The sequence below is a fragment of the Thermobia domestica genome, chromosome 8 (genome assembly GCF_964235325.1).
Source record: "Thermobia domestica chromosome 8, izTheDome1.hap1.1, whole genome shotgun sequence".
NCBI lineage: Eukaryota > Metazoa > Arthropoda > Insecta > Zygentoma > Lepismatidae > Thermobia > Thermobia domestica.
The window spans coordinates 284,790,796-284,804,444 of NC_137461.1; the positions used below are offsets into that span (position 1 = coordinate 284,790,796).

The 13,649-nt window shown below is 40.3% G+C and overlaps 1 protein-coding gene across 2 annotated transcripts in view; it reads right to left on the bottom strand.

The window, feature by feature from the left end:
• Nucleotides 1-1,917: 1,917 nt before the first annotated feature.
• The window catches only part of LOC145693657 (uncharacterized), a 47,481-nt gene continuing 35,749 nt past the window's right edge, over nt 1,918-13,649 (bottom strand). For both annotated transcript variants that reach the window (XM_081769885.1, XM_081769886.1), the window contains 2 exons: nt 12,182-12,330; nt 1,918-2,295 (listed from right to left, as the gene is read on the bottom strand). In XM_081769885.1, the coding sequence (XP_081626011.1) occupies nt 2,050-2,295; nt 12,182-12,330 (395 nt within the window). In that variant the 3' untranslated portion in view covers nt 1,918-2,049. The remainder of the gene's footprint in view (nt 2,296-12,181; nt 12,331-13,649) is intronic.

Below are 13,649 nucleotides of genomic sequence, written 5' to 3' on the forward strand. Positions count from 1 at the left end.
TATGTGAGGCTCATTCAGTTGGTTGAGGAGTATCTCAATGGTATGCCGGGAGCCATAGAACGACGCTAAAAATGAAGGATACGCCAAATCTACAACCCGACGAATACCAAGACCTCCAGAATCAACTGGAAGGGAGGCCTGTATCCATGCGTTGCTATTTAGGTTACAGTTGAGTAACGATTCCAGTCCACATTTCAGAACGGTGTCAAACTTCTCTAGTAAATCGACTTCACGCCAAGAAGTAGAACAGCGTAAAAAAATAGATTATTCTTGGTATGGAGAACGACGCACGAAGGAGATAAAAAGCTGAATGTGCGGAGACTAGGGTCAGAGGTGACAAGAAAAAATCTAACTTTTTAATTTTCTCGACTAACAAATTACATGTTGCCTCAGGTGAAAGGGCTGCACCAAGTAGAAAGGCTGACGAGGTTGTGATAAGTTGTATTCCCGGTGCTGAATTTTTAAATTGTGAATATAACACTTCCATTTGATCTTGCGAAATTCCTAAAAATCCTACTTCACACTTCATAAAATTTAAGTGTAGTCCGATGTCTGCTACCATAGTACGAATATTATGTAGTTCACTTATAACTGTGTCAGGATCTCCTGCTATGGTGCCATCATCTAAGTACCATATATTTAATTCAGTGTTAATCCTAGACACTGTGGGCTGAATTGTCATGGCGAACAAAGCGGGAACTAGAGGATCGCCTTGTTGTACTCTACGTTGCGAGAGGATAATCTTATCACCTATAAATAGGTTACTTGGTTGCGCATAACATTGATATACATAGTGATAAATCGATGGAAAATTAGTTTTAATTGTGAGTAGCATAGCGTCTTGGTTCAGTTCATTAAAAGCGTTACGAAAGTCTAATTTCAGAAAAGCCTCTTGTGAATGGGGAGTAGAAAAGTAAATGCCAGCTGCATGTGCTGCGGCTTCGGCTCCATTGGGAACACATACTCCCAATTGGTTCGCGTAAAGGAAACTTACGACGGATTCTTTAATTCTGGAACATATAACTTTTGCTGATATTCTTCTCCAAATGTTCCACACTGCAATTGGTCGAATTCCACCGTTCTTCTTATTAAGCGCAATAAGTGATGCTCCAAAAAGATTGGTCTTATTTCCTGAGGTATATTACCTGAAAGGATTAAATAAAGTAATTCTAGAATCATTATAGTTAATCTTTTTTTTTTTTTTGAATCTGACTCATGATTGTTGTATATATTTAAAAAATGGCAAAAGCAATAACATTCTTACACTTCTTACTATATAGCTGAATCACGATGACTTTATCTCCCGGCAGAATTTGAAAATAAAAGAATATAAAATGTTATTACATTGTCAAGTAAAAAATATAATAGTTCGAGTTAATTTATTTTAGACAATCATTATTTAATATTCAAATACATACATACATTTATTTATAGTGAATTTTAAAACGCAGTTGCTAACAATGATCTTCAGATTTAAATTGAACATTGTTAAATTCAGAATTTTTAAGCATTGAAAATTAAATACATAAAATTTACAAAAAATTATAATGGTACAAACAATTACCCAAAATAGTTATTGATTAGATGAGTACTAATTTACATTTATCGAAACATAAATAATTAACTTCAATAATAATAGAATAATAAATGTTAGAATTTAAAAATAAGTGAATAAATAAAACGGCTCGATGCCTAGAGCGACACTTTCACCAACAAATTCTGCGGATTTCTCATGGGAAGCTTTGCACTAAACTCTTTCTAATAAATTAAGACTAATGTTTAAGAAAAGGTCAGTAGTTCCTCGTAGAGAGACGATAGATAATCCTTCTGTTTGTTCTAGCATGTCATTCATATCTTTCATGTTAATGTCTTACAGTAGAAATACTTCTTTTAGTTCTTTACCTTTGGGCATGGTACATTTATTTTAGATAAATTGTTGTAAATAAATATCAGTGGAATGTTCATTAATTTATATAAATCTCAATGTTTCAGACACCAAAACATTGTTCACTCGCTATACTAATAACACGAACTTGAATTCTTCTGTAATCATTTGAAAAGAGACATCATGTTCTCGAATGTTTGCATTCGTCTTATAAAGGAATAGCTGGATCCTTCGATAAGAACTTCCATCGCAAAGCACCTTTGGTTGTAGTTGGAAGCCATAGCACTACAGTATGCTCCAGCATCCATCACTATCAGGCTATCGCCAATGGAAGGGTCTGGAAGTGCTCGATCACGTCCAAGAAAGTCACTGGATTCACACACTGGACCAACAATGTCGAAATTTCTTGTCTACAAGAATGAATGACAACGTTAAACACAAATACAATTAACATAAAAGTTTTGTTAAATATTTAATACTCTGAATAAAGTTTACTACTTCGTCTATGGTGACCGTGACGACTCGTGAAACCTGGGCTCTAAACCAATCATAGAATTGCTTTGCCTCACTTGTGATGCATCGGAACAGTTCGATACGATTCGTGGAGCTACCTTCCGAATGCACACTTGAGAAAATGTGAAATAGCAGAAGTGTACTAACAATGTCGACGAACTTTGCAGATAAAGTAAACGAGAGATAAGAAGCCACACTGAAAGAACTATAACACAAACACTAACAGTTATTTGAATTAAAAGTGTAAAAATAATAAGAAAAATATAAAACAAGAAAAATAAACAAAACAACACGAAACTTATTGGCAATCCGGCAAAACTGTGTCCTCAGGAGATGTTCTCTGTGTAAGCGAGAGACGACAGTGACAAAATTTCATGGATGATCGCTGGCTACTGGGACACACCGACGCGTTCTATTGGACGTTGAAATGGTTAGATATGGGTCCAGCTTCATGACTCCTTGCGGTCTCTATAATACCAAATGATCAAAAAGTCGTGATTAGATCTGCAGGTCTTGTAACTTGTGGTAGTCAGCGCCACCACATCGTCCCAGGCTTCTGAAACGTCTCTGGATGGTTCCCAGTTTTCTCGCCAGGTGGCAGCGCAGGATCCGGCCAAGGAGGCTGTATACATCATAGTGAGAAGAGCCCTTCTTCTTCACGTGGGGCCCGAGAAGAGAACATCAACAGTGGCAGCAGCGGAAGGGTCGGAACCCGTACCGAGGGGGCACCGGAGACCAGGCTCTGGAAGATGAAGTGCATGGAGTGAAACCAAGTGCGACGAGAATTATAGACTCAGTTATTTTTTTGTGAAGTGCAATGGACAACTGGATGTCATGATAAGTATCCTATCTATCTTAGTATACCTGCACAGTCTGTATCCGATACTCATAAATATTTTTATAAAATATATAGGAAATATTTAAACCTTGATTCTTATTTAAAAATAATATTGGATACCACCTCACCACTCCACGCGCCATCTGCGCAACTAAGGAATATGCACCCTCACATTTGCTCGAGCGTAAATGCGACGGTGACAAACTAAACTAATAGTGCTCATATGACTTAAATCTTTATTATAAATAAAAATAATATAAGTATGTGAATAACATAGATATGCAGACCTCAAAGCATTTCGAGTTATAGATTACATAAATATCTTCGAAAAATATTTAGATTTTCTTAATCCTTACCTAGTCTAGCCATAAATACTGTTATAAAATCTTGGCTTTGAATGTAGAACCTGTTCTGCAGGTGGCAAGGTACAATTTAGCTCAAGATCAGCCCTGGCCAGTGTGTGTCGAACAGGGAAAGAGAGCGGGTGGATCTGCTTCGCTTAAGCATGGAGTGGGGTGAGTACGAAAATAGAGTTGCAGTGATTGCCTTGCATAAGGGTGGGAATTCACCAAGTGAGATTTTCAAACTGCTGAAACATCTGAAAATCAGCAAAAGATTTGTTTACCAGACAATCCAGCGGTTCACTGAGACGGGCAGTGTACGTGACCGGCCAAGGGATGGTCATTCTCGCAGTGTGAGAACAGTGGCAGCTGTTAAAGCAGTGGCTGCTCGTTTGCGGCGAAATCCACTCCGCAAGCAGAAGATCATGGCACGGGAGCTCAACATGGCCCCAAGATCAATATCCAGGTTACTTTCTGAAGACCTGAAGTCAGAGCTTATCGGCGGAGCACGGGGCATTTCTTGATACCACAGCTGAAGCAGCAGTGGAAACTGAAAGCAAGTCAGCTCCTACAGCGGTACGCCAACAATGGACATCAGCAAATCCTCTTTACCGACGAGAAAATCTTTACCATTGAAGAGAACTTTAACCGCCAAAATGATAGGATATATGCGGCAAGCTCTCGAGAAGCTCGTGGGAAAGTTCTTAAAGTTCAGAGAGGTCATCACCCCTCCTCAGTCATGGTTTGGTGGGGGATAAGCTATGAAGGCCACACCAGACTTCACTTTTGTGAGCAAGGTGTAAAAACAAGTGCCAGGGTACATGTGGAAACTGTTCTGGAGCCTATTGTGAAGGACTTGAGTGACACCATGTTTAACAATGATCACTGGACCTTCCAGCAGGATTCTGCGCCAGCTCATAAGGCAAGGATCACACAACAGTGATTGGAGGCCAATGTATCAGATTTCATCTCCAGTGCTCAGTGGCCTTCTGGTAGCCCCGATTTAAACCCTCTGGACTACAAACTGTGGGCAGTGTTAGAAGACATGGTCTGCAAGAAAAGACCCTTCACTTAAAAGTTTGAAGCGTTCCTTGGTGGCAGTAGTGGCGGATTTTCCGATTGATACTCTCCGTACTGCAATAGATGACTGGCCCTAGAGACTCAAAGCCTGTGTGCGTGCCAGTGGTGGACATTTTGAAGTTTGATAGGTGCCAATTGTAAAGAATGTATGTGGTTATAACATATTAAAAGAAAATTGAAAATATCAAACCGTATTTCATATATTCACAAAAAAGTGTGTGACAGAATTTATGGCTAGACTAATATTATAAACGGAAGATATCTCAGTCTGTCAGTCCAGCAGGTGTCAGTGAGCTTAATAATTGTCGCTAGCTGGGCTGCCTTAACCTGATGCCAAAAAATGTCGCTAGCATGCAGGAAATTTCTAGACGCGTCTAAAGCTTGGAAATTCACATTTTGACACTATGGTAAACAACTCAACTTATAGAAGTCCAATATTCTGACCAAAAGAGATACAGTTACCTGTTTTTGCTTGCAATTGGCTTGTAAGTGAGGCGATAGAATCTACTTTTGGAATGCTGAATCTGATATCGAAAAACACTTTATTGATATCTCTTAAGCTTTTATTCTAATGAAAAAATCTAATATTAAAACCAGAAATGTCCGATTTCTACCACTTCCGTTCCTTGGGACCTTCGATCTACATTAGAAAGCCTTTCGCCTTCATGCCTGAGGAGAAAATAACGATCATAGCCGTTCTATAAGAATTCCCATGCTTGTGGCAAGCATAGTTCGGAAGTCTAAAATTATCGCATAGACAAAGAAACTCAACTACAGTTGCAGATCTAGAAGATAAAATTTGGGAGGGCTAGCCAAAATCCAGGTATATTATGAGTTTACTATAAACTTTCAAAAATATATAAATAATGGCTTCAATTATTTTAGACGCTCAAAAAACTGGGAGGCTAGGCCCCTTGGCTCCGGCCTAGATCCGCCACTGCCCAAGTTTCATGTTTGTGACGGATGTGATGCCTTAACACTAAAGAAAAGGGGACGCCATGCTGTAGCGCGCTGCAATGTTCTATATATAATACTTTGTGGTTAATGTTCTCTCAAAATTATCAATGTTACACATTAGTTTCGGTCCGCACTTTAAAAAAAAAAGTCAGTGACTAAACAATGATATTAAAATTGCATAAATTTCCGCTAAATACAAAATATTAGTGAGTAGAATTCTAAATGCTGTTAAAGAATGGAAAAAATTAAATCTTTGAGTTTTACGTCCCACGGTTATGCCGGTTAGGCTAAAGGAGACGGTGATGATGTGTAATGAATGAAATGGTGGAATGAAGAAAGTGGGAGGAAACGGGAGAACCCCGAGAAAACCCACGCACACGGTGTTTGTCCACCACAAAGTTCACTTGGCGGGGGCTTTTAAAGAATGGAATAGCACAATACTAATTGCTCCGAAAAATGAAATGAAATCTTTTAGTTTAACGTCCCACGTTATGTCCATTAGGCTAACAAGCAAGGTCCACAACGAGGCACACTCAGATCCGACTCAAACTTCGCCCAGAGGACACATAATGGAAAAGAAGAAAAAATGCCAAATTGGAGCTGCCCAATACCAGAAACACCGGAGTTATGCTCCCAACCATAATGCACCACGCGGCAATATGATATAAGGTAAACGTCGTAAGATACCCGTTTAGGTCGAAATCGGAAAGGACGAGAAGCACCGAGATGATACCAAGATACCTGATATGGTATAACACAGACTTGGCCGCCATCTTGAAAGCCGTTATCGTGAATATATCGTAAGGTATTGAAACGTGAAGGATGTCTTGTGAAAGATCGATGTCGGGTAGAATTAGAAACTGAAACCAATGCCCAAACTCTAATAACGTATCGAGCATGGTATTAACGTGAAGAGGAATTCATGCGAGCAGAGTATGGAAAAACAGCTGAAGTTATGTTGTTAACGCGATGAAACAGAAACGGCCAAAGGAACCCAGAACACATGGATGATGCGACAAAGAAACACACACGCACACACATAGAGAGAAACATATACATTTGAGTTGGAATGCTACATACACACATATACATAGATACAGATATATAAGATTGTACCTATTGTTGAAAATCTCGGCATTAGTGGTAGTGAGTAAAGAAATGGGTGACACACAGCTCCCGCAAACACCAAGCACATTTGATCACAGAAAGTTCTGGGCACTCGTCTTTACAACATTCACGCTGTCGTAGATTGAAACAAAACTCAGTTGTGTTGTACTGGAAAGCAACGTCCTCTGCTAATCCAGCTAGTTTCCACCCGCATTGATGTGTCGTATGAAATCGTGGACAACAAAATTGGTTGTGTACCAGTGAATGCAGCTTAAGGACGGTGTCTCGCTGGTGAGGGTTCACGTTGGTATGGTCACGCAATGCCTCCGAAATCCGTCGTACCATGTGTTTATACATACGGAAGTAATACAGATCCAACGGTTGGCACTGCAAAGTAGTTTCCTCAGGTATAATATGGATGCGAATATGATCATCGGTGAAACCACTTTCATGAAGTAGCCTTGCAAATGTGTCTCTGTCCTTGTGAAGTCCATATGAATCTAGCAACAGAAGGCTTTGTGTGCTGGGAGCATCTGCTGCTACTTGTGATATTACGCATTCTTTGATGAAAACCGAATACGCTTCCCTTGTCATTTTACCAGAAGGCGTCCAGAATACCACTAAATTTGGTGCGGCGAACATATTGTCCTGAACCCTAGTACTTAAAGCTACGGGTTCCTGGAGAATGACAAAGAGTTTATCCGCCACCACCCCTGCTTTCGACAACAACGGCACCACAGTGTACGTATGCGTCGTTTCATGCACAGACTGGACCCAGCCCTGAATGTGCGATGATCCTCTTCTGGCTCTTCTGTGCGCCCACTTGTCAACTCTTTCGCAAAACCGGATTCATCAGCATTCCATATATTTGCATTCTCAAACCCCTCCATGATGGTCTTGGTTTCGTCACGCCACCCAGCAATAACCAAATCAATATCCTGCTTGTCGCGTACATACTTCATTGTGACATATGACGTGATTTTACGGCTCACAATATTGTTTTGTTGTTTGAGTGCCCCAATCCATCCGTGACTAGCATTGAACGTACGGAGACTACACTTCAGAGCCTGCTCCTTTGCCCATAATTTAAGATCACTGTCATGGACAATGCGGTTATCACGTCGCGCAGCTATAAATTGTTGCAGCACATGTTCTGTGATTTCGCGATACACTTCGCGTTTTGTTTTCAATAAGCCTTTGTCGCGTTGTTCTTTCCATTTAAACAGTGTTCTCACCGAGGGACAGTTGCGGAATCTGTGTTTCATCGAGTGATATGAACGATGTGAGAATGTTTGACGTCCTTTGCCTTTTACGTCAAGCCAGTAGTGTAACATGTTAACTTTGTCCTCTAGCGTATAATATTTTGTATTACCTTCGTTTCCATTCGGCTCATAGTCACTGTCGGACGAGAACGGTGTTTGTTGCCTGTGGTTCGGGCGAAGAATCACTCCAAAGCAGCGTGCTGTCACCACTATCCGCGGCATCCCCTTCACCTGTTTGGGCCGGACCGGGTTACTATTAATCAATGTCGAGAGTCTCATCCACATTTACTTCTGTTACATCGTAGTTGTTCAGCTGCTTTTCGTTCCGCCACTGTCGGTTCTGTCGATTGAACGTACCCTTGTTTTGAAAGCTCCCTTTGCATAACTAACACCACATTGAGAGGGTTCATATTGCAGGTCTACACTGGCGTTTTTAGATGAACAATAGTGCGGACACATTCACTATACAGAATATTGCGCGTTTTGACTCGCGTATGCCACAAAGACACTATCACTTCTCACGGGCTAGCACCTGCTGTCACGCTCACTTCGTTCCATCTGTGCCAGTGAAACCCGTAAACACAATTCGAGTGGTTTCACTGTGTGGTGAATCAGCCCTCTCGTGGGAGATTACAACAACTCATGGAACTCGACTCCGCAGTGCTGCCTTTCACTGATATTGTGATTCTGTTTGCGACCGTCGAAAAATAAAAAATGAAATGAAATCTTTGAGCTTTACGTTCCACGGTTATGCCGGTTAGGCTAAAGGAGACAGTGATGATGAGAGATGAGTGAATTAGTGGAATGAAGAAAGTTGGAGGAAACGGGAGAACCCCGAGAAAACCCACGAGCACGGTGTTTGTCCACCACCAAGTCCACACGGCGCGAGCTGGGATCGAACCAGGGACCCCAACCACCAGAGGTGGACGCTCTACCACAGAGTCACCGCGTCTCCCGTCGAAAAACAGTGTAGCACATTGCGCAAAGAGAAGAAACATTCGTAAAGAAATGTCAGCTAGAACATGACTAGGTCTTATCACCCATGCATACGTTGTTTGAAATACTGTTGTTTAAACAAACGTAGGCCGAAATGTCCTTTGTTCTCACGAAACAGCAGGAAAAGTGAATAAGAAACGTATTAAACGTTGCCCAGGAGTGAGTTTCGATCCCAGATAGGTCCTGCTTTTGGTAACCAATTCAATATTATATTACCTACTCTCCCGATCGAGCTGCCTTCATGCTGTTTCACAATAGATAGCCCTTTGTAGTTCCTGTAGTCTTCAAACGAACGCTCGTATCGCGGGTGCAACTGTTGTTTTTACTGTACCAAGCCGGGTCCCAATATCCTTGAAAGACATAATGCGCCAATGCGGAGACACTTCCATGTACAGACACTGTTACGTTTACTTGTCGCGTACCATTGCCGTGGCATGTTACCCAATGCCGTGGCGTCTTCTGTCCTTCGCATACACGTTTGTTTTACTCGAGTCTTCTACACTTTCATCATTCCAACATTTCATTCATTTCTCATAATCACCGTCTCCTTTAGCCTGGTCGGCATAACCGCGGGACGTAAAACTAATAAATTTCATTTTTTCTTCTACACTTCATCACGTCCTCACCATTACACATATGCTTTTCGCGATTACATCATTGATTTTCATTTTGCATTTTACCTTACATTGATATATCACACATCCCACTTCTCATTTCAATACCTTACGCTATATCCAAGATCGTGGCTTTCAAGATGGCCGCCAAAACATTGTTATAACATATCAGGTATCTTTTTGATATCATCCCGGTGCTTCTCGCCCTTTCCGTTTTCGACATAAACGGGTATTTTGCGACGTTTACCTTAGATCATATTGTCGCTTGGGGGAGCATAACTCCGGTGTTTCTGGCATTGGGCAGCTCCAATTTGGCATTTTTTCTTGTTTTCCATTATGTGTCCTCTGGACGAAGTTTGAGTCGGATCTGAGTGTGCCTCGTTGTGGACCTTGCTTGTAAGAGAGACGAGTGATTAAGGCAAGTGAATGGTGATGGAAGAATCGGTGGAATAAGAATGTGGGAGGAAAGGGCGTGTCCTAGAAAACCCACTGACACGATGTTCTTCACCACAAGCTTACTTAGCCGACGACCGAACTAGAGACCTCGTACATCAAACGTACGCGTTGTACTGAGCCAGTGTGCCGTCCTCTATTAATTGTTCGAAGCGGGACATTGTTATATAAAAGTTAATTTCATTAACAACCATCATAATATTTTAAAGATTTATTTATTTATACATACGGTATTTCTGGATATTACTGGGATCTTGACTCTTAAGTCCTCACCTATGACGGGATGACGTCCCTAGACTATCGAGGAAAGAAGGTAAAGAAGAAAGGAATGGCGGAGGAAGAAACCGTCCTGATAGCTGTATGTTAAATATCATCCCCGTGTTTGCCTGGTATAAATAAGGAAAACCCGGAAATATCTCACTTAGGATAACTGGCTTGAAAAAGCAATTATATCTTTCCGGCAAAAAGTTTCCATTGGGCATCGAAGCCGGGACCGCTCGCAGCAAAGATGAGAGCATTAGCGAGTGCAATATCCGGAGCTACAATATTTTAAAGAAAAGTTAAATCATATCAGGGGTAAAAGTGGATCTGAAAAGGTGGGGGGACGGTAGGTAGCGGCATGACGTCATGCCGTTCCCCCTGCCTATCTTTGCCCATTGTATTTTTTTAAGAAACTTGGGGGACGCCTTACATATTTTTTCGAGGTGGGGAACGGCATCCCCCCGCACTTTTACCCCTGAATCATATGAGAAATAGTATTAGAAAATGGTGAATATTATTATTACAAAAAGTCTTCCTGTTTATCGTTCGTGCAACAGAAGACGACAGATAAATTACATACCTGATGTAAATGTAGTATTGAAAACAACTCATATTCAGATTATTGGATCCATTAAGTCAATCCACATACAGCGCAAAGATATGAGTAGCTGAACATCTATCTCACCTGTTTACCCGTTATAAGATGGGTAACTAGCCTTCCTTTACAGTCGTGCCTTACGACTTATGGATGCTCTACTGATTGAAAGGATGACTTGGGAGACTTCGCTCTCCTCCGCTAGGTACAGCCATAGTTGCCTACCTCACAAACTCCTGACAATGCCTCGTTCAAACTCCGTGGTGAGATAAGACATCCAAAACTCGTGTTAATGAATCGTTTGGGATGCTGGTGACTACGCACGCCGGCACTTAACTTCTTTTGGTAGAGGATCTCCTATCAGCACCTCCAGCTATGTCTAATACCGTAGTACATTACTCTGTGAGGAAGAGCAATGCCGTGGCACAGTGATGATTTCTTCATCTCTCAAATAACAGTGATCAGTGATCATATATGGTAAAAGCTACTCCGAAGTTTTTAGCATGGAAAAACCTTCTCCATAATGTATTTATGTTGTGCTCTAAGTATATACAGAAGAAGCTCTGTAATGCCAAAACGTCAACAGCATCCACAATAAATACTAAAAGTGCGAAGAATACTAATTAATAAAAGATAATTATGGACATTTATTGTTGTATAGGAATGAGTAACGACCGAACAAAGGTTTTAGTTATTTTAATATGGAGTCTGCAACACTGATTGATGTCCATAAGAGATTTGGCAACATAGCGTAAGTGACAATCTTAATGTTACCGACTGTCCACGTGTCATGGCTTATCTCTTTCTTGCTTTAACCTGCCTTGCAGAGCGATCCTTTAAACGCCTACCTTTACGTATAATGTAACCACACTTTTAGCGTGACTGAGCAAAACGTGTTTTCTACCTATTTTCTTGCAGCCGCCGGGAGCAAGATTTATTCTATGGACAATACTTTGATAGAAACATTTATGTATACTGTTGTTAATTTCTTATCATGAAGATGATTTATTGTAGCAGAGTGAATGAATGTAACAACACATGAAAAAGTACATGTACAAAGGGAGCAATTATGGTTGAAAATTTTGGTAGCGAATTAGAGAAGGTGGGTTGGTAAGTGGAGCTGGAGCCTTTCAGAATGTAATGGTTTTGTAGCATAGTTCACATTGAACGTAAAAAACCTTTTCTTTTGCGGGAAAATACATTACTTTATGCAATATCTCAATACTATACGATTATCAGTATTATACAATTACTTCTATATTCAGAGTTGAATACGTACGTTTTGGCTTTCAGGAACTTCAGCAAGAACGATCTCATGGTAAGCATCATAAAGGCACGGTCGGATTATATTAGTCATTCCAATGTCGGTGACCAAGAAATTTTTCTGTGGAGTCACTTTGATGCCCAGTATGTCACCCATAATAATGCCTACAACGATTAAACAGAACAATGCTAAATATATATTATACTGCGTTTAGTTCTGACATTAATGTTACATCTTTTTTCTGTATGTTTGGTTGATTTGCAGTTTAGCGCCAGCTTCCGTAACGAAGTTATTTGAGATGTGGACCTACAGCTTAACGTGGGATACGAACCATATGAGTTACCATCGGGAAATGGAACACGAATGTCCCGCGCCAGAGGTGCGTACGATAAACATATAGCCACGATTGACTACTACGATATATCTCTCTGACTGATAGCAGTTTTACGGCACTTTCGAACATCAAATATAAGTTAACTGTATCGCAATTTCTTTTCTGATAGAAAATATCGTTATTATAAACGTGAAATGTAAACATATCATAACAGCTTTCAAATATATTCAAAATAATGATTCTTGATTTTTGTTAGCTGCTATTTTACTCATTCTAAATGTACTGCCACGTAAACTACCAAAATGGCTATTTCAATCATATTTCGGAAAACACTTAAGTGCAAATACCAACTTTCACCACAAATTTCAAGAGACTCCAGGAACATTTCCTAAATATAATTGATTCTATAGAAATTATTTTGAAATTTGACTGAAATTCGCTACCAAAATTTTCAACCATAATTGCTCCCTTTGTACATGTACTTTTTCATGTGTTGTTACATTAATTCACTCTGCTACAATAAATCATCTTCATGATAAGAAATTAACAACAGTATACATAAATGTTTCTATCAAAGTATTGTCCATAGAATAAATCTTGTGAGTGGATTCTCATTACAGAAATGAATTTAAGAATACTCTTCATAGATCGTCCAATTCGAACGAAATTCAGACTACAGATGTGTGTCTGTAGAGAACACTTGATGATAATTTCAGTCTCAGTACATCTTCAACCGTAGAGAGCAAGCTACTTGTATAGTGTACGTAGGTACTAATTGAAGATCGTCGAACAACATGACAAATCATAGAGTAGATCACAGTCCGTGTCTGGAATGCCAGTCCGTGTCTGGAATGCATCTGAAAATCCCTTGATAGAAGAATCCTTTGAGACATCCTAACTGGCAGGACACTGAATGCCACTGCGAACAGACACCATGGCCTCTATGAAAGAGGACAAACGGTAAACAATCTATTATTGAAGGAAAGTAGGTTGTGTTTCTTTCGTACAATTACCCTTGACATTGGCGAAAAATCTACCCATTGGCGAAAAATCTTTGGTGTTACTGGTAGAAACTGTAGAGGGAAAATAAATACAGGAGGTAGTGTTCAGTGATGAAAGTTATTTCTGTGACAGCTAAGTACGTTTCCG